The sequence below is a fragment of the Phocoena phocoena genome, chromosome 1 (assembly GCF_963924675.1).
Source record: "Phocoena phocoena chromosome 1, mPhoPho1.1, whole genome shotgun sequence".
Lineage (NCBI taxonomy): Eukaryota > Metazoa > Chordata > Mammalia > Artiodactyla > Phocoenidae > Phocoena > Phocoena phocoena.
The window spans coordinates 9492791-9512603 of NC_089219.1; the positions used below are offsets into that span (position 1 = coordinate 9492791).

Sequence of the window (19813 nt, forward strand, 5' to 3'; positions counted from 1 at the left end):
TTAAATTTATCCCTAGGTGTTTCACAATTTTGATGCTATTGTAAATTGTATCAATTAAAAATTTCAATGTACACTTGTTTATTGAAAGTTTGAGAAATATAATTGACTCATGTACTGACATGTTGACCTCATATCCTACAATCTTGCTAAACTTACTTACTGTAGTTCCTTTAGATTCTTTAGGGTTTTCTACATAGATTATTATGTTGTTTGTGAATAATTTCCTTTCCAACCTGTATACCTTTTTGTGTGGACTAGGACTTCCACCACAATGTTGAATAGAAGTGGTGAGAGTGGGTATCCATGCTTTGTTCCTTATCTCAGAGGGAAAACATTGTCTTTCACAGATGTTACGTATGTGATGTTAGCTCTAGATAGTTTGCATGTGTTTTTCAGTTACCTGTCTACTTCATCTCAATTGTCAATTTGTTGGCATGAACTTGTTCATAGGTTCCCACATCTTTTTAATATTAAGTTCTCTAGCATTGTCCCTGACTCTTCCCTGATAGTGGTGATTTTTGTTCCCTTCCTTTTTTCTTGATTAATATAGGTAGAGTTTTATACTTTCAATCAACTTATGGAGGCCTGTGTTAGGCCCATGCATACTGTTAACAAGCATGCCGTGTGCACTTGAAAAGAATGTAAAATGGTTGTTGGGTAGAGTGTTCTATAAATGTTGAATTGATTTTTCTCTGTTGTTTATCTGTTTTCTAAATAACTGGTTTCTGCTCTTTATTATTGTCTTCCTTCTCCTTACTTAGGTTTATTTTGCTTTTCTACCTTCTTAAGCTGGAAGCTTTATTGATTTTAAATCTTTAATATAAAATAAGTATTTGATGCTAAACATTTTTCTTTAAGTGCCTTTTTAAGTGCATTCCATTAATTTTTTTTTTTTTTTTTTTTTTTGCCGCACGCGGGCCTCTCATTGCTGTGGCCTCTCCCGTTGCGGAGCACAGGGTCCGGATGCGCAGGCTCAGCGGCCATGGCTCACGGGCCCAGCCGCTCCGCGGCATGTGGGGTCTTCCCAGACCGGGGCACGAACCCGTGTCCCCTGCACTGGCAGGCGGACTCTCAACCACTGCGCCACCAGGGAAACCCTGAATTTTAATGTGCTGTGTTTTCTTTATCAGTAAGGTCAAAATATTTTTAAAATTTCTCTTGTGATTTCTTCTGTGACCCATGGGTTATTTAGAAGTGTGTAGTCTAATTTCCAGATGTTTGGGGGTTTTCCATTATCTTCTTGTTACTGATTTCTAATTTAACTCCTTGGTGTTCATAGAATATATTCTGTGTGATTTTAATTGTTTTAGATTTATAAATTCATGAAACTTTTGGAAATTTGAGATTACTTGATTATAAAATTAGGGAATTAATTGAACCTCTAACCCAATTTTCCTTCTTCGTTCAGGTGAGAGATCAAGCCCAGCGTTGTTCACGGGTTCTCCTGGATATTGAGGCTGGTGCTCCTGTTCTTCTTATCCCAGAAAGTTCCAGATCAAATAATCTGATTGTAGCGAATCTGGGGAAGTTGAAAGTCAAGAACAAGTTTCTCTTTGCTGGTATTCCTGGGACCTTTACCTTACAAGATAAGGTGAGCAGTCAGCACCCATTCCCTTCTCAGTTCACCTGGCATTGGAATGCCAATCGAAAAATTCAGATGCTGCCGTAAGAAGATTCCTAACCACTGTTACTTTTGTAGTATATGTGGCTTGAAGAATTTTTTTTTGGACATTTTATTAACATTTCAATTAACCTTTCATAGAGGTAGTATAAATTACAGCTTTTACTAACTGTATGTAGTAACTTATTTTAGCAAACAAATCAACAGAACCATCTTTATAATGCTTTCCTCATAGGCTGAACTCATAGTAATCAACTTTTTATACTATGTGGCTTTTTTCAGAAGACATGATTTGGCCCAAGGCTTATCTGAAGCCATTTAAAAATACCTTAATAATTAAATCGTATAGAGTATACTGCTTTAGCACAGTTTAAAAGTACGTTAGCACTTATTTCTTATAACATGTTTGGAGGTAATTGGGATGAGGATTGCTGCTTTCATTTTACATTTGGAAAAGCTAGGACTCATTGAGAATACATGATGAAAATGGGAAACCCTAGTAAATCACAGACTTAACACTGATAAGACCTGGGAGGTGGTCCCACCCATTTTTGCAGTTGAGGAGACCAGTAACTTGCTGGAATTAGAGACTGTCTTATGTTCTAGGGGTGTGTGTGTGTGTGTATTTGGTTTTTTTTGTTTCTTTGTTTGTTTGTTTTTGCGGTATGCAGGCCTCTCACTGTTGTGGCCTCTCCCGTTGCGGAGCACAGGCTCTGGACGTGCAGGCTCAGCGGCCATGGCTCACGGGCCCAGCCGCTCCGCGGCATGTGGGATCCTCCCGGACCGGGGCACGAACCCGCGTCCCCTGCATCGGCAGGCGGACTCCCAACCACTGCGCCACCAGGGAAGCCCTATATGTGTGTCTTAATATTTATTTATTTATTTTGGCTGCACTGGGTTTTAGTTGTGGCACGTGGGATCTTCGTTGCGGCATGTAGGATCTTTAGTTGCGGCATGCGGACTTCTTAGTTGCGGCATGCATGCAAGATCTAGTTCCCTGACCAGGGATTCAAATCTGGGCCCCCTGCAGTGGGAGTGTGGAGTCTTACCCACTGGACCACCAGGGAAGTCCCTCTAGATGTGTTTTTTTTTTTTTTTTTTTTTTTGCGGTATGCGGGCCTCCTACTGTTGTGGCCTCTCCCATTGCGGAGCACAGGCTCTGGACACGCAGGCTCAGCGGCCATGGCTCACGGGCCCAGCCGCTCCGCAGCATGTGGGATCTTCCCGGACTGGGCCACGAACCTGTGTCCCCTGCATCGGCAGGCAGACTCTCAACCACTGCGCCACCAGGGAAGCCCAGAATCCATGCTTTTAACAAACATATTTCATCACCACAGGAATTGAAATATTGGTTTGGCTGATAAAACTTGATTGGAGTATTGGACCAAGATCAAGCTATCATTACTTGCTCACTTCTCAATCCGAGGTGGTATTTTGATGGACTGAGTAGGCACTAGCACGCTTTATGAATAAACACCTAGTTTTCACCTGCAGGCTACAGAGAGCCACAGGATTAGAGAGAACTACTCAGTAGAAAAAACATGGGCAAGTAGTATTTGCTGTTCACAATCTCCATTAAACAGATGGATCGATATGCATCCCTTGTGAAGGGGCCAGTAAGATATGGAGAGACGAGTCAGAAGTGTTTCTTGTAATAATGCTCCCTTCAGGGGAGTAGATGAGTCCCTTCATGGAAACGAGATTAAGCTGCTTTTCTCACATTGATCAGACCCCAAACAGCCAAAATAATAATAATAATAATAAAGAAAATAAATTAAAAAAAAGAAATTGAGACTTAGATAGGTGAAGTAATTTCTTTTGGATTAAACATCTAGTGAGGGCTTCCCTGGTGGCACAGTGGTTGAGAGTCCACCTGCCGATGCAGGCGACACGGGTTCGTGCCCCGGTCCGGGAAGATCCCACATGCCACGGTGTGGCTGGGCCCGTGATCCATGACCACTGAGCCTGCGCGTCCGGAGCCTGTGCTCCGCAACGGGAGAGGCCACAACGGTGAGAGGCCTGCGTACCGCAAAAAAAAACATCTAGTGAGGAGTACAGTGTGGACCTTAGAGACTTTGGTGTGTCTGCTTTCAATACTCCATGCTCTTAACCACGGTATGATTATGCCTCCCAGTATTAAGATTAGGTTTATGTAGGGGAAAATAAACTGGCAAAGGCTATTGCTGTCTTACTGGCCCTTTGCCAAATAGCTGTAGGTCTTCTGAATTTTCTGAAGGATGTGGCAGTGAGTTCATTAAAATAACTACGATGGAAGACTCCAGAGTTTATTACAGAAGAGATACAAAGTTGAACAGAAAAAGTCCTGTTCGCCTCTCTAGGTGTAGGAAGAAAAGAAAACGGAAGAGAGTGACTAGGCTGCTAGTCTTGCCAGGCCTTTGCCAAGGAGCTCAACTCGGGTCAAAAGTAATAGGAAGACTGTATTTGTTGGTAATGCCTAAACTCAGATAATGTTGTTATTTTCAAATTACTACGTCTATAGTTTTCTTAATTTGTTTCACTTTTCACTTAGCCATTTATTCACTACTTCTAACCTAAACACCCTGAACCCAAAATATTTGATTCCTTGAGTGGGAATGGGTGGAGTGAGGAGGAGAGTGAAGACGAGCCAGTGAGAACCACAGGAACCGTGTTCATGTGTCATAACCTGGAGCTCAGAACCCAGAGTGGGGGTGTTTGAATGATGGTTAGAGGGCAGGTTGTCCTTATATCACCTCACTACAGTCGCTTAGCCGAACCAGATTTAGTGATCAGAGCACATGGTGAAACCAGAACAGCAGTGATTAGCAACGCAGAGGGAAGAGCATCACCAGGTTTGCTCATCGTCACGCCCCATCTTCAGACAGCTGATGGCTGAGAACGTGCTTGTTCACCTTGTGGTCAGAAGCCCTCCTGCTGGAACAATAGGCTTTCTTGCCAGAGCGGGAAATAGGCTTCCACTTAACGTATTTTTTTTAAGACAGTAAAAATGAAACAAATCACCATTGGCCTTTCACATTAGGCCTAGTAGAGAACTGGTAACCTTGGTCTTAATGAAAATCTCTTTTCATATTTGAGTGATAAGCATTTTGCTGTTTACTGACTTAAGTCTTAAAGAAGATAAAAGGAAGATCCATTTATAAAAAGAAAGATTTGTAACTGCTTCTGAAATTTACTTTTCCTTACTATGAGGTGTTTTTTTTTTTTGTTGTTGTTTTTTTTTTTGTGGTACGCGGGCCTCTCATTGTTGTGGCTTTTCCCGTTGCGGAGCACAGGCTCCGGACGCGCAGGCTCAGCGGCCATGGCTCATGGGCCCAGCCGCTCTGCGGCATGTGGGATCTTCCCGGACCGGGGCACGAACCTGTGTCCCCTGCTTCCGCAGGCGGACTCTCAACCACTGCGCCACCAGGGAAGCCCCTATGAGGTGTTTATAATTAACATGACTAGATATTAAACAAATGTGTCCGAGCTGGTGTTTATACATGAATGTTGTTCCCGCTGACACCTCAGGGTACTGCCTCTCTGTTCCAACTCTGCTGCCCTTACTGCCCAAGGGAGAGCTGAATTCTTCTTGGGAACTGTCTTTTCAGCCTTTAGTTAGTTCTTTGGAATATATTTGTTTGTGGTAAATCTTTGTTTTGAAGCCTAAATCTTTAGGAAGAGATCAGTTAGAGCCAGAATGGGTGATCAAGTTCAATAATACCATTTTTGTTTCTCTCCCCTTCCTGAAAAGATAAAGACTTATTTTCTATGTCAGATATATCTATATATGAGCTTAATGAGCTGAGTCTGAATTTAGCTTCTAAAGAAGAATTGCCAAAATATTTCAAGAAATTTTTGCAGAATGGTTTCTGTTTTGTTAAGTATGCCAAATAATAGCACGTAGAGCATTTTAATGAAAAGATTTCCCTGTATTTGTTTTTGAGGATTTGATTTTCAGTGGCATTGCATACAAGGATCGCTTTTTCTTCAAGGTACAATATGTTTTTTTGCCTCCTGGTTATTCGAAAAAACCTTATGGGATTCAGCAGTCAATTCACATTCATATGCTTAAAAAAGAAAATTTTAAAAAACAATTCTTTAAAATATTTCATTACTTGGGAAAGCCTGCTTATCACTTTTCCCTCTGCTTTGGCAAATCACTTCCCTCCTGTGTAGAGAAGCCCTTGTTAAGGATCATTAAAAGCAATTTCTTTTTTTTTTCTTTTTAAAGCCCTAGGTAAGTACTTTCTTGATGACCTTATTTTATTTCCTTAAATCCTAGAAAAACTTTATCTTGTTACATACCAGTGGTGGTTCTGTAGAATTCCATAAGGACTGCTTGGAGTGTGTCGCTTGTTAAAGTATTTGTAATCAGATAAACTTATCTGTGAAACTTACCTCTCCACATGTACAGTCAGGTTCCACTGATCTAGGCCTGTGTGAAGTGAGTAGTGACTTTCTTCTCCAAAAATCGCTTTACATTTGCTGTTTAATGCATTTGCACGTGTGAGGTTTATCTAGCATGCATTCCAGTGGTTAAAGGACAGGAAATAGTCCTGAAATCAAAGCTTGCAGAGGGGTTATTTGCCTTTGAGTTCTATGACTCCCGTGTGTTTGGAATTGTTTTACATAAATCCATGTCTTAATGAGCGCAGGTTTGAATTTTTTACATATGTTTTTCCTTTCATTTTTCTCAATCATAGATTGTGCTTAAACCATAATTTCTAAGTCTTTCAAAGGCTTTGAGTTAATCTCCTCAAGCCACTGATTTATTTAAACCCACTCAGAGAGGATGGAGAGATGAATCAAATGAAAGAGCAACAAATACTCTCTAGAGTTTAAATAAACTAAGCAAGAGGGAAGGTTTTTAATGTCGAAATGCTTAAATAATGGCATTTACCTAGTAATTTGCCTTACAAAAATGAATTGCAAAAAATAAGGACTTTCACTGTTACATGTAATTACTACTCAAGATAACTGTGAAGGCAAACAGTATTATCTCGTTTTCAAATGCTGAGAGGAATACACATATAAAGCAGTACTGGAAGGAAAACAGTTCTTCCCCTCCTTCCAGCTTGTTGGTGAGAGGGGAGAGATGAGAACAAACCAACCCTGCAGAAGCCATTTGGATATGTAGCTCTGAGGCTTGGGGGAAGGAACCATGGGAAGTTTAAACGTCAATTATTGAACCATTCTGGTGAAAAAGATTTACCCCGTTAGCAATTAACTAAAGGTACTAAGTATGTAAGAAAATTGTATATTATTTTCAGTAGAATTACAGAATTAATTTTACTGTGTATTTGCCCTTAATTTCTATGCCCTTTAACAGAAACATAATACGAATGGCTTACCTATATTTTCCATTTTGTTTTCATTTGCAGTTACTTAGAGAGATGAGAAGTGTAAACAGAGGAGGGGAGACTTATGGAAAGTACAAACACATTACAATGGCTTTAGTCCCTATTGCTGTTAGATGCATTTTCTTAGAACAGTAAGCACCTCCCCTCCAGCAAAGCAACAATGTATCATATGGCTGAGAGATATGCTTTTGTTGTATTTGACCTAGATTAAACCACCAGTGATTAGTATCCTGACATTTGCTCTTAAGCTGAAAGATCAAATATGTTCCTGCAAAATTGCTATAGTTTTCAACAGGTACTGAATTATATGTAATATCTCTGCAAATAATTACATGTGGCAGAAAGTATCATGACCCTGTGGCCCTTTTGTTTATGGGATCTGGGGGGCTTGGGAGGTACCAAGTGGTGTAGAGTCTTTGAAGAGTCCAGGGACTGGGATGGGACTTCTAGGATAGTAGGTACAGTCAGTCCCATTCCTGTCTTCTAGTTTTCTTCTGTTTCTTCCCAGGAGTCTGTGCCTTCAGCTTCTCCAACTGGTACTCCCAAACACAGTGTGAGGAAAATGACAAGCATGGAGGACCCGAAAGGGACCCATTCCGAGGGGCTGTTCATGATGCCTCCTGTTGGAATGAGTCTAGGCAGCCTGAAGAGCGAGTTTGTGCCAAGTACTTCGACCAAGCAGCAAGGGCAGCAAGCCACACCCTCTGTTGGTCAGGTTTCCAGGAGTCCAGGTAAAAGAGGAGAGAGGAGCTGCATGATGAAGGTGGGCAAATGCATGAGACCATTGGAGGAACCTAAGGGGGGGGGGATGCATCCCGTATAAGCAGATGCCCACAAAATGGTAGCATGTCTTTCGTGATAATCCGATTTTGATATTGACTTAGAAGGCTTAAGAACGTAAGGATGTAGATTTAACATTGGGCGACTTGTAGAGTAGGGTAAAATTGGTAAGACAGTGTAAATAAAGAGATTTAGATTGTCTGTTAGGACTTATATGTCAAAACAGTTGCCACCAGATGGTGAGTATAACTAGAACAGTTCCTGCATCCTTAGACACATCCTTGCAAGTCACTATTTAATTCTAGAAAAATAAAAAAGAACTCTGAGAAAAATATTAGTGTGAATTAGGTAACAGAAGAAATACTATGAGTGACAGTTTTTGAAAGACATGAACTGCCCACTTATTGGGCTCTTCTCTAGAATTTGACAATTAGCCATTCCAGATGCAAGCCTTAATTTTGGCCTTTTGGTTTTCTGGATGGGCGATGGATTGGATAAGTGAAGTGTCGCTCCAGGGAGTGTGGAAAGCAGAATATGATTAGCCCCAAAAATCAGTGGATGAAAATCAGTCCACTATGGTTGGACTTGGAGAAATGTGGGACGCTAGCTGAGGGAGGCCGAACGTCTTTGTTAGATAGATGCAAGGAATGGTTAACTCTCTGTAGTACCTTGTAGTCCCAGAGGTGACAGCAAAGTGGTTTATGGTTACATTGCTGATTAAAGGAGATTATTGTAGTCCTCAGTAAAAGACTGGGTATTGAACACTCACTACGTGCCAGACGTTGTGGCACATTCTTTCATCAATTTTTGCATTTTATCCTCATGATATAGAGTTTTATTTTTATCCCCATTTTATAAATTTTTTTTTTTTTTTTTTTTTTGTGGTACGCGGGCCTCACTGCTGTGGCCTCTCCCGTTGCAGAGCACAGGCTCCGGACGCGCAGGCTCAGCGGCCATGGCTCATGGGCCCAGCCGCTCCGGCATGTGGGATCTTCCTGGACCGGGGCACGAACCCGTGTCCCCTGCATCGGCAGGCAGACTCTCAACCACTGCGCCACCAGGGAAGCCCCTATCCCCATTTTATAGATGAAGAGGCAGAGGCTTAGAGAGATTAAGTAACTTGACCATAGTTTTGTGGATGTAGATGGTAAATGGTAGAGTTGGACTATGAATTTAGGTAGTCTGACTCTAGAACCTGCAGTCTTAACCTACATGATATTGCCTACCAGTCTCCAGTCTATATATGCATAACAAATGCATACAGCATGGGGTGGGGTGGGGCTGGGTGCACACATAGGGCCACTCAATACACGTCTTCTGTTGCTTTTGTTGTCCTGGTGACAATGATGATTAGGAATAAGGCCAATTTTACATATATTTAGAAGCCTATAAGAAGTGATTCGGGATGTTTTATAGAAAGATCTCTTTCCTGACAATATTTCTCCTCCTGATTTGCAGTTTGTTTCTGGAATTCTATATGTGATTAAGATTGGGTTAAGGTAGTGGTTTTCAAACTGCTTTCTGTATATCCCTGGGATTCCATGACAACCCTAGGAAATCTCTGAAGCCCTTTCTTTGTTCCCATCCCTTTTCCCCTTCTGCCACACCAGCTCCATTTTTGTCTACTTCACATATTTATCGATGCAGTAACAAGGCAAGAACTAATTCAATTAGTGCCTGCCTAATCCAGGTGTTAACAATGTTTTGTTCTCCTATATATTAACACGCTATGTTCTCCTGTATAGTAACATGCTATTAGACATAGTTCCTGCCATGATGTGAATGATACGAGAAAGCCATTAAATAAGCTTTATATTGACAGATTAAGATAATCTAAATATTGCCAGATTAAGATAAATGTTATGGGAGAGACAGAATGGTGTAAAGCGAAAGAACAGGACCCAGTTGAGAAGAGAGGAGGGTATGCTGTGGGTAAGACTGTTCAGACAGCAAGGAGCCTGGCATGTGGGGGAAACAAAGGCCAGTGAGCCCGAGACTTCATGGGCAAGGTAGAGAATGGCTTGAGATGAGGTTGGAAAAGTAGGCAGTGGGCTAAGGCAGGGCTCTACGGGGATTTAGGGGAGTTTCACAGAAAGAACTTTGCATTAAACAAAGCCATCAAAGTATATAAAGGAAGAGAATGTTTTGGTCCCACTTATTTTTTTAAGGATTACTGAGGTATTTTGTGAGCAGAATGGTTTTGTGAGGGCAGACTGGAATTGTATGGGTATATTGGAGGGGAGTTTATGGTGGTCTAGTCAAGAATGGAGGTGGCTTGGATTAGATCAGTGCTGGTGGAAATGGTTACATGTGATGTTTGTTTGGAAAAAAGAATTTTGCTGCTGGAAAATTTGTAAACCTTTGGGTAACATTATCTCTACATGAGACCCCTGTGGGCTCTCCTTGGGAGGGAGCATATTAAGTACTTCTCGTCAGAAGCCCTTTAGCCTCAGTTAGTGTCTCGGGACAGCAATGAGACGCTGAGGGGACGTGGCACAGTATGTGCTTGCATGCAGGCGGTGGGCAGGAGATGTCCAACATGCAGAGCATTGTGGACGGAGGTCTTGGTGCCAGAGTGGAGACTTCTGGTCACCCAGCTTTCTGACACAGGCAGTGCTAAACATTTTCCAAAGAGAAAATGAACTTTCTTTTGGCTTTTTAGTTTTATTCTGGTCCAGCCCTTTCTGGGTCCCATTTTCTTCATTGTCTCTCTTTCCTTGGGTCTGTGTAGAAGACCACGTCTGCCTGCTAGATTGCATTGTCGTCGATCTACAAGACATGGACATCTTTGCTGCAGAGAGACACCCACGAGAGTATACTAAGGCCTCGGAAGACAGTAGCGGAGACCTGATCTTCCCCTCCTATTTTGTGCGACAGACGGGAGGAAGCCTCTTGACTGAGCCTTGTAGATTGAAATTGCAGGTGGAAAGGAACTTGGACAAGTGAGTGGTTTATATTCAAATAACTGTCTGTTGTAAGTAGAATCGTAATAACTTGGAAATCAATGCTATTAAGTCTGGAAGGGCATAGGTATTCACTTATTTTTTCATCTATGTAACAAATATCTGTCGAGTCCCTACTATCTGCTAGACATGAGGGCTCCTGTGATGAAAGAAAAAACTTCCGCTGTCATGGAGCTTACGTTTTGTTGAGGGATATAGGAAGGTAAGTATATGATTCTAACTTAGTGTTTGATTCAGCGTTATAAACTGTGTTGTAGGATTGTAGTAGGTGCCTTGGAAACAAAGAGGAAGGGACATGAATTTAGCATGGATTTTGATGGGAGTAGGGAGGTAGTGATGGCAGGGAAGGTATTTGGAAGAAGTGACATTGGATTCTATGTTCCAAATACAATAGATTCTGGACCTGCTATTGCTGTTTACCCTGGAGCTCCATTTAATGAGAATAATTGTTTAGATGCTGTTTTGCCCATTTCACTCTATTAAGCCTTCTGAAAGTACTACATAAAGACTGATGAACTGACTCTACTTTACCTTTTAATTGGCTTCAAAACACAGGATGCTTAATATCTGTAGTTTAGAGCATGGCTTCAGTTGTCATTAGTTCCACATCTGGCTGGGAGACTTACTGAAAAGAAACATTCCCGACCCTACCTGAGACCAGCAGAGCCTGACTCTCAGGGCCTAGCCTCAGGTGTGTATTAAAAAGGTCCTCGGGCTTCCTTGGTGGCGCAGTGGTTGAGAGTCCGCCTGCCGATGCAGGGGACACGGATTCGTGCCCCGGTCCAGGAAGATCCCACATGCTGCGGAGCGGCTGGGCCCGTGAGCCATGACCGCTGAGCCTGCGCGTCCGGAGCCTGTTCTCCGCAATGGGAGACGCCACAGCAGTGAGAGGCCCACGTACCGCAAAGAAAAAAAAAAAAGAAGAAAAAAAAAAGGTCCTCTGGTGGCGCTTATGCTCGCCTGGCCCCTGTGCCTGGACTGGGACTGCTGGTTACAGTGTATGGTGCCTTTCAGTTTGGAGCACTAATTTTGGAGAAAGCAGCAACATTTGCGTCTTAACTTCAGGGAAAGATGAGGCATGGCTGTAAAGTAATGAAAGAGATTTTCATTTGTAGCATTTTGAAAAGCAGTGTCACTACTTTTCCAGGGTGTCATTTTAATCCCTCTTTGGCTACTCCCTTTGCAGTTCTTGGGCTTGGGCAAGTCATTTAATATCACTGTTTTGTTTCTCTCTGGGTTAATGATACAGTTTAGCCGCTCTCACTGAGATTTTTGTGTTTCATTCTTACTTGTTATTCAAGTGCTCCCTGGCTGGCTTTCAGTTATGGTTGGCATGGGCTGTATTTTATTTTACTGGCTTAGAAGTCTTAAGCGGAGCTTCACTATTTAGAAATCAAACACTTTGTTTTCTTTTCGAGTAATGCTTTCCAAAAAAAAATGTGCTTTACTACTCTGTTTATCTAAACTTTACCCACTTCCATCAGTGTTTATGTGCAGATAATTATACTCTGTTAGCCCAGATAGAAGGTGATGACTGAACACAAGGTATTCTATCAGCTTCTCACAGCACAGACACGGGAACTCAGAGGTTCTTGGTAATCCTTTCCAGCTTTTCTTTGTTGATTGCGTGACTAGTCTTTTTTCACCTTATATGTAGGTTTTTCTCCATAGACAAAGTAGTTTTCTGTATTCCTCTTCCACTTCAAATCCTAACCCTCTACTTTATATATTCAGAGCATAGTGTCTGCAGGATCTACGATGCCAACTTCACCTCTAGGAGGGTAGAGAAAAAGCTCTTCAGTGTTGGGATGAGGTATCTTCCCCCCACCCAGGCATTTTCGACTTCACTCCTGCCCATCTCAGCTGAAATGAGTGACTGATTCAGGTTTTATCCTAATGTCCCGTCTGGGCTCATTATGAAACACTGGTTCTGCCTTTAGTTATCACTAAATGGATAAAGAGCTTGTCACCTTTTCTTTTTCATCAAAATACAGTTGTTGTACAATATTATGTTAATTTCAGGTATACTACGTAGTGATCAGACATTTGCACACATTATGAGATGATCGCCACTATGAACATAGTAACAATCTGTTTCCATACAAAGTTATTATAGTGTTATTGACCATATTCCTCATGCTGTATAGCAGCGGTCCCCAACCTTTTTGGCACCAGGGACCAGTTTCGTGGAAGCCAGTTTTTCCGCGGACCTGGGTAGGGGGCGGTTTGGGGATGATTCAAGTGTATTACATTTATTCTGCACTTTATTATTATTACCTTGGAATACATAATGAAATAATTATACAGCTCACCATAATGCAGGATCAGCGGGAGCCCTGAGCTTGTTTTCAGTTGCCACTCACTGGTCGGGTTTTGATATGAGTCTGTAAGCAATTGATTTATTATGGTCTCTGTGCAGTCAGACTTCTCTGCTAATGATAATCTGTATTTGCAGCTGCTCCCCAGTGCTAGCATCACTGCCTCAGCTCTACCTCAGGTCATCAGGCATTAGATTCTTTTTTTTGAATTTTTTTATACAGCAGGTCCTTATTAGTTATCCGTTTTATACATATCAGTGTATACATGTCAATCCCAATCTCCCAGTTCATCACACCACCTACCCCTCTGCCACTTTCCCCCGTTGGTGTCCATACGTTTGTTCTCTACATCTGTGTCTCAATTTATGCCCTGCAAACAGGTTCATCTGTACAATTTTTCTAGGTTCCACATATATGCATTAATATACGATGTTTCTTTTTCTCTTTCTGACTTACTTCACTCTGTATGACAGTCTCTAGATCCCTCCATGTCTCTACAAATGACCCAGTTTCGTTCCTTTTTGTGGCTGAGTAATATTCCATTGTATATATGTGCCACATCTTCTTTATCCATTCGTCTGTTGATGGGCATTTAGGTTGCTTCCATGACCTGGCTATTGTAAATAGTGCTGCAATGAACATTGGGGTGCATGTGTCTTTTTGAATTATGGTTTTCTCTGGGTATATGCCCAGTAGTGGCATTGCTGGGTCATATGGTAATTCTATTTTTAGTTTTTTAAGGAACCTCCATACTGTTCCCCATAGTGGCTGTATCAATTCACATCCCCACCAACAGTGCAAGAGGGTTCCCTTTTCTCCACACCCTCTCCAGCATTTGTTGTTTGTAGATTTTGATGATGCCCATTCTAACTGGTGTGAGGTGATCCCTCATTGTAGTTTTGATTTGCATTTCTCTAATAATTGGTGATGTTGAGCATCTTTCCATGTGCTTCTTGGCCATCTGTATGTCTTCTTTGGAGAAATGTCTATTTAGGTCTTCTGCCCATTTTTGGATTGGGTTGTTTGTGTTTTTAATATTGAGCTGCATGAGCTGTTTATATATTTTGGAGATTAATCCTTTGGCAGATATTTTCTCCCATTCTGAGGGTTGTCTTTTCTTCTTGTTTCTGGTTTCCTTTGCTGTGCAAAAGCTTTTAAGTTTCATTAGGTCCCATTTGTTTATTGTTGTTTTTATTTCCATTACTCTAGGAGGTGGATCAAGAAAGATCTTGCTGTGATTTATGTCAGAGTGTTCTTCCTATGTTTTCCTCTAAGAGTTTCATAGTGTCCAGTCTTACATTTAGGTCTCTATAAACTCCATTTTGAGTTTATTTTTGTGTATGGCGTTAGGGAGTGTTCTAATTTCATTCTTTTACATGTAGCTGTCCAGTTTTCCCAGCACCACTTATTGAAGAGACTGTCTTTTCTCCGTTGTATATCCTTGCCTTCTTTGTCATAGATTAGTTGACCATAGGTGCGTGGGTTTATCTCTGGGCTTTCTATCCTGTTCCATTGATCTATATTTCTGTTTTAGTGCCAGTACCATACTGTCTTGATTACTGTAGCTTTGTAGTATAGTCTGAAGTCAGGGAGTCTGATTCCTCCAGCTCCGTTTTTTCCCCTCAAGACTGCTTTGGCTATTTGGGGTCTTTTGTCTCCATACAAATTTTAAGATTTTTTTGTTCTAGATCTGTAAAAAATGCCATTGGTAATTTGATAGGGATTGCATTGAATCTGTAGATTGCTTTGGGTAGTATAGTCATTTTCACAATATTGATTCTTCCAATCCAAGAACATGGTATATCTCTCCATCTGTTTGTATCATCTTTAATTCATCAGTGTCTTACAGTTTTCTGCATACAGGTCTTTTGTCTCGTTAGGTTGGTTTATTCCTAGGTATTTTATTCTTTTTGTTGCAGTGGTAAATGGGAGTGTTTCCTTAATTTCTCTTTCAGATTTTTCATCATTAGTGTATAGGAATGCAAGAGATTTCTGCATTAATTTTGTATCCTGCAACTTTACCAAATTCATTGATTAGCTCTGGTAGTTTTCTGGTGGCATCTTTAGGATTCTCTGTGTAAAAGTGTCAGGTCATCTGCAAACAGTGACAGTTTTACTTGTTCTTTACTGATTTCTTTTTCTTCTGTGAAACTATGTTGAACAATAGTGGCGAGAGTGGACATCCTTGTCTTGTTCCTGATCTTAGAGGAAATGCTTCCAGTTTTTCACCATTGAGAATGATGTTTGCTGTGGGTTTGTCGTATATGGCCTTTATTATGTTGAGGTAGGTTCTCTCTGTGCTCACTTTCTGGAGAGTTTTTATCATAAACGGGTGTTGAATTTTGTCAAAAGCTTTTTCTGCATCTGTTGAGATGATCATATGGTTTTTCTTCTTCAATTTGTTAATATGGTGTATCACATTTATTGATTTACGTATATTGAAGAATCCTTGCATCCCTGGGGTAAATCCCACTTGATCATGGTGTATGATCCTTTTAATGTGTTGTTGGATTCTCTTTGCTAGTATTTTGTTGAGGATTTTTGCATCTATATTCATCAGTGATACTGGTCTGTAATTTTCTTTTTTTGTAGTATCTTTGTCTTGTTTTGGTATCAGGGTGATGGTGGCCTCATAGAATGAGTTTGGGAGTGTTCCTTCCTCTGCAATTTTTTGGAAGAGTTTGAGAAGGATGGGTGTTAGCTCTTCTCTAAATGTTTGACAGAATTCGCCTGTGAAGCCATCTGGTCCTGGGTTTTGGTTTGTTGGAAGATTTTTAATCACAGTTACAATTTCATTTCTTGTGATTGGTCTGTTCGTTCATATTTTCTATTTCTTCCTGGTTCAGTCTTGGAAGGTTATGCCTTTCTAAAAATTTGTCCGTTTCTTCCAGGTTGTCCATTTTAGATTCTCACAAGGAGTGCGCAACCTAGATCCCTCATGTGCACAGTTCACAGTAGGGTTCACGCTCCTGTTAGAATCTAGTGTCGCAGCTGATGTGACAGGAGGTGGAGCTCAGGTGGTCATGCGAGCGATGGGGAGTGGCTGTAAATGCAGATGAAGTTTCACTCGCTCACCCACCGCTCACCTCCTGCTGTGTGGCCCGGTTCCTAACAGGCCGTGGACCGGTACCAGTCTGTGGCCCGGGGGCGTTGGAGACCCCTGCTATATCGTATATCCCCATGACTTGTTTATTTTATAGCTGGAGGTTTGTACCACTTTACCCCCTTCACCTGTGTTTGCGCCAGCCCCCACCCCTCTGTTCTTTGTACCTGTGAGTGTGTTTCCCTTCTGTTTTGTCATCTTTTTTTTTTTATTGCTTTCCCAGCTATAATGTTTAAGGTATTTCTGAGTCTCATGAGATTTTTCTTTATTAATAGATTACTTAGTTAACTCATGTTAGATTGGGGACTTTCTAAATGTATATTTTGGGAGAAAAGTGGCCTTTTGTAGCTGACGCATGACACTCACGTTATACTAGCTTGCTTCATGTGGACCCACATGAAATTTTTGTCATTGGAAGTTATAAATTAATTGGTTGATAATGTAGGTGGGTATATGTTAGCACTTATATTTGGGTGTGAGCTATGTCAACATTAAGTTAGTGATTTGTTTGTGAAAGTGACCTTTTTTCTTTTTCCATAGAGAAATAAGTCATACTGTGCCAGATATATCTATCCATGGCAATCTCTCCTCAGTCCACTGCTCTCTGGATTTGTACAAATACAGACTGATCCGGGGTTTATTGGAGAACAACCTTGGAGAGCCCATAGAGGAATTCCTGCGGCCTTATGATTTACAGGACCCAAGCATTCATGTGAGTGTGATGTTAGGTTCCTCTGTAACTCTCGTGGTCTCAGCTGATGGTCATCCTGGGTATCTGTTCCTCGAAGTCACCTGGGGAAAGAAGATGGAACCACGAGTAAATTAGGGTTCATGACATTGACCCCATTTTTAGATTGGCATCGACTATGAATTGATCAGCATTTTCCTCTTCCAGACTGTTCTGAGTGGAGAAGTGTACACGTGCATGTGCTTCCTCATTGATATGGTAAATGTAAGTCTGGAGCTGAAAGATCCAAAAGGAAAAGAAGGTGCTGGGTCCTTAGCCAGGTATGGCTTTAATTATAGTGTTTTACTGTTAGTAATGGTAATACAAATAACACACACATTGTCCTCTGACGTAGAACAGAGGTCGCAGAGTGGTGGTTCACAGCTAAATGTGGTCTGCCGGCAAGATGCTTTTTGTTGGTCTGCGCAGTGCTTGTGGGGCACAGGCTCCAGATGCGCAGGCTCAGTGGCCATGGCTCATGGGCCCAGCTGCTCCATGGCATGTGGGATCCTCCCAGACTGGGGCACGAACCCGTGTCGCCTGCATCGGCAGGTGGACTCTCAACCACTGCGCCACCAGGGAAGCCCCGCAGTGCTTTTCAAAAGTTTAAATTCATCAGTCTCTATCAGTCAAGATAGCTGAGGTTAGGCTGTAGTAAAGGCATTCCAAAATACCAGTGACTTAGAACAGTGACGATGTTTTTTCTCCTCGTGTTTCGTGTCTGTTATGGGTCTTGGGCTGCTCTGCTCACTCTAGTTACTCTGACTGACAGCAGCTTGCTGTGCCAGCAAGAAAAACAATAGCCCTGGAGTGGTCTTGAATGGCAGTGGACTCCCTGCTAAACCCCATGGGGCTAGAACGTGGTCCCACAGGAGCGCAAAGGAGTCAGGAAGTAGTTTTCCTGTGTGTCTGCTTGGGGGAGCCCCAGAGCTATCTGGAGCAGCAGTGATGACTGCCTAACTGGCCAACATTTGAAAACTGGGGAATTGCACATAAAAAGTCTGGATTTCAGCTTTTGAAAAATTAGAAGCTTTGGCAGTACTGGGCCCGTGTTCTCAATTGGAAGCATCTGGAAACTGAGTAACAACTTGGGCAGCCTTTAGATAAGGCATGTGCTTACCCAGCAGTTCACTAATTTATGTCATTTTCTTGGTTAGTGTAGGCCAGGAATTTGGGATTACTGGTATAAAACCCTCAAGAGTGCATTGTATTTTCACACTTGATACTCTTTTCATTTTCATCTCTTGACAGCCATGGAAAGTTGAGCAGGTATTACTTCTGTTTTCCAGATAGAGTTTTTGACTAGTGTAAGGTCAATCATATGGCTGGAAAAGTGGTTCAGTATTTGAAAACAGGACTTCAAGTCTAGTAATTTTTCCATGGAAGCATTCTATCTTCTATTTTGTATTTCCCTTAAAAATTCATTCAGGCCCGTATCTAATTCAGCTGATCAGAACATGGTATGGTGGAGCTGGGGTCCCAGGTTGATTATCTTGTGAGCCAGCAGTTTTTTCTGATGACTGGTTATGCCCTTAGCTTTTTTTCCAATGTGGAGTAATTCTGTATGGATTGCCCATTGCAGCTTTCTCTGTTATTAAAACAGTGGCAGTTCCAGATGCATTTTCTGTTGGTGCATCAGCTGCATTATTTCTCTGTATGAAAAGTATTTGTTGTGGCAGTTCCCAGTAAACTTTAGTGGTCTTATGTAAAAATTCAGCCGATTCTGGAGAGAGGATCTTCCACGCAGGCTAGGAGTTGACAGATGAAGGACTAAAGGGACCCTTATTATCCCTTGGGGATTATCACAAATATATAGTGTTACTAAACTTAGGTGAGAAATGAGAACGCTAGTGAACCAAGTATATAATAAATACGCGGTATTGTTATTCCTCATGAAGTTCCTACGGACAAGAACATCTCCTTGGAAATGGAAAGTGAGATACAAGGCAAAGTGACACTAGATCCATTTTGTGGACACTGTTAAAATCTGTGACAGATCTCAGAGGGAAAGTTATTCTTCATAGAACTTAGGCATATTTATGATTTTGTTCTTTTATCTTAAATGTACATAATTTTGTAAAATGGAAGCATTCAACATCTTGTCTGCTTTCTCCCTTAGATTTGACTTCAAGAAATGTAAACTGCTCTATGAGAGCTTTTCCAACCAAACGAAGTCCGTTAACTTGGTTTCCCATTCCATGATGGCTTTTGACACCCGCTATGCTGGGCAGAAGACCAGTCCTGGCATGACAAACGTATTCACCTGTATCTTTCAGCCCTCTAAGAACAGCAGCACTACCCAAGGATCCATTCAGATCGAACTGCATTTCAGGTAGGGGATCCAGACCCTGACTTTGCCTTTCTTTATCAGGACATTTCCTTCTGTGGACATTGGGCCAAGACCACGTCGGCTTTCGAACATCAAAGGAGCAAGGAATCAGTGAGAAGATAAATAGATAATGGCTTATCAGTGCAGCACACTGTATATTAGTATTCCTGTAACCATGCAGTTTCATTTATTGGCCAAAAGATGTCTCTGTTGCCTTAAAAAAAAGTTGTTTAGAATTAAACCAGATTCTTAAAATTAAGCAGCTGTAGACTGTTTTAATATGTAAAGTGACTTGGGGAAGGAAGAAATTGTGCTTATGTAAGAGGAAAATAAAAGTCTTTTGGTCTATAGAAATAGCAGAAGGGAAAGTGGTTTTGACTTGCATTATTGATTTGTTCATGCAAGTCTTAATGACTGACTTCTCCATGTAAAAAGAGCTTTAGCCTCTTTGAACTAGATTATGTTTTTCTTCTTGGTATTATGGGAGGCAGTGTTGTGTGTAGAAAGAGCCCATGTTTGGGGATCGTATAGAGCTGGGCTCCATCCTTGCTCTACCACTTTCTAGTAATGCATCCAAGGACAAGTTCCTTCATCTCTTTCAGCTGCATTTTCATCTTCTATGAAATAGGAACG

General features: G+C 41.5%; 1 protein-coding gene across 2 annotated transcripts in view; it reads left to right on the top strand.

Moving 5' to 3' along the window:
• Positions 1–19813, top strand: part of VPS13D (vacuolar protein sorting 13 homolog D) — a 239477-nt gene that overhangs the window by 47589 nt on the left and 172075 nt on the right. For both annotated transcript variants that reach the window (XM_065885784.1, XM_065885795.1), the window contains exons 24-29: positions 1409–1591; positions 7469–7691; positions 10472–10682; positions 16665–16836; positions 17020–17132; positions 18971–19183. In XM_065885784.1, the coding sequence (XP_065741856.1) occupies positions 1409–1591; positions 7469–7691; positions 10472–10682; positions 16665–16836; positions 17020–17132; positions 18971–19183 (1115 nt within the window). The remainder of the gene's footprint in view (positions 1–1408; positions 1592–7468; positions 7692–10471; positions 10683–16664; positions 16837–17019; positions 17133–18970; positions 19184–19813) is intronic.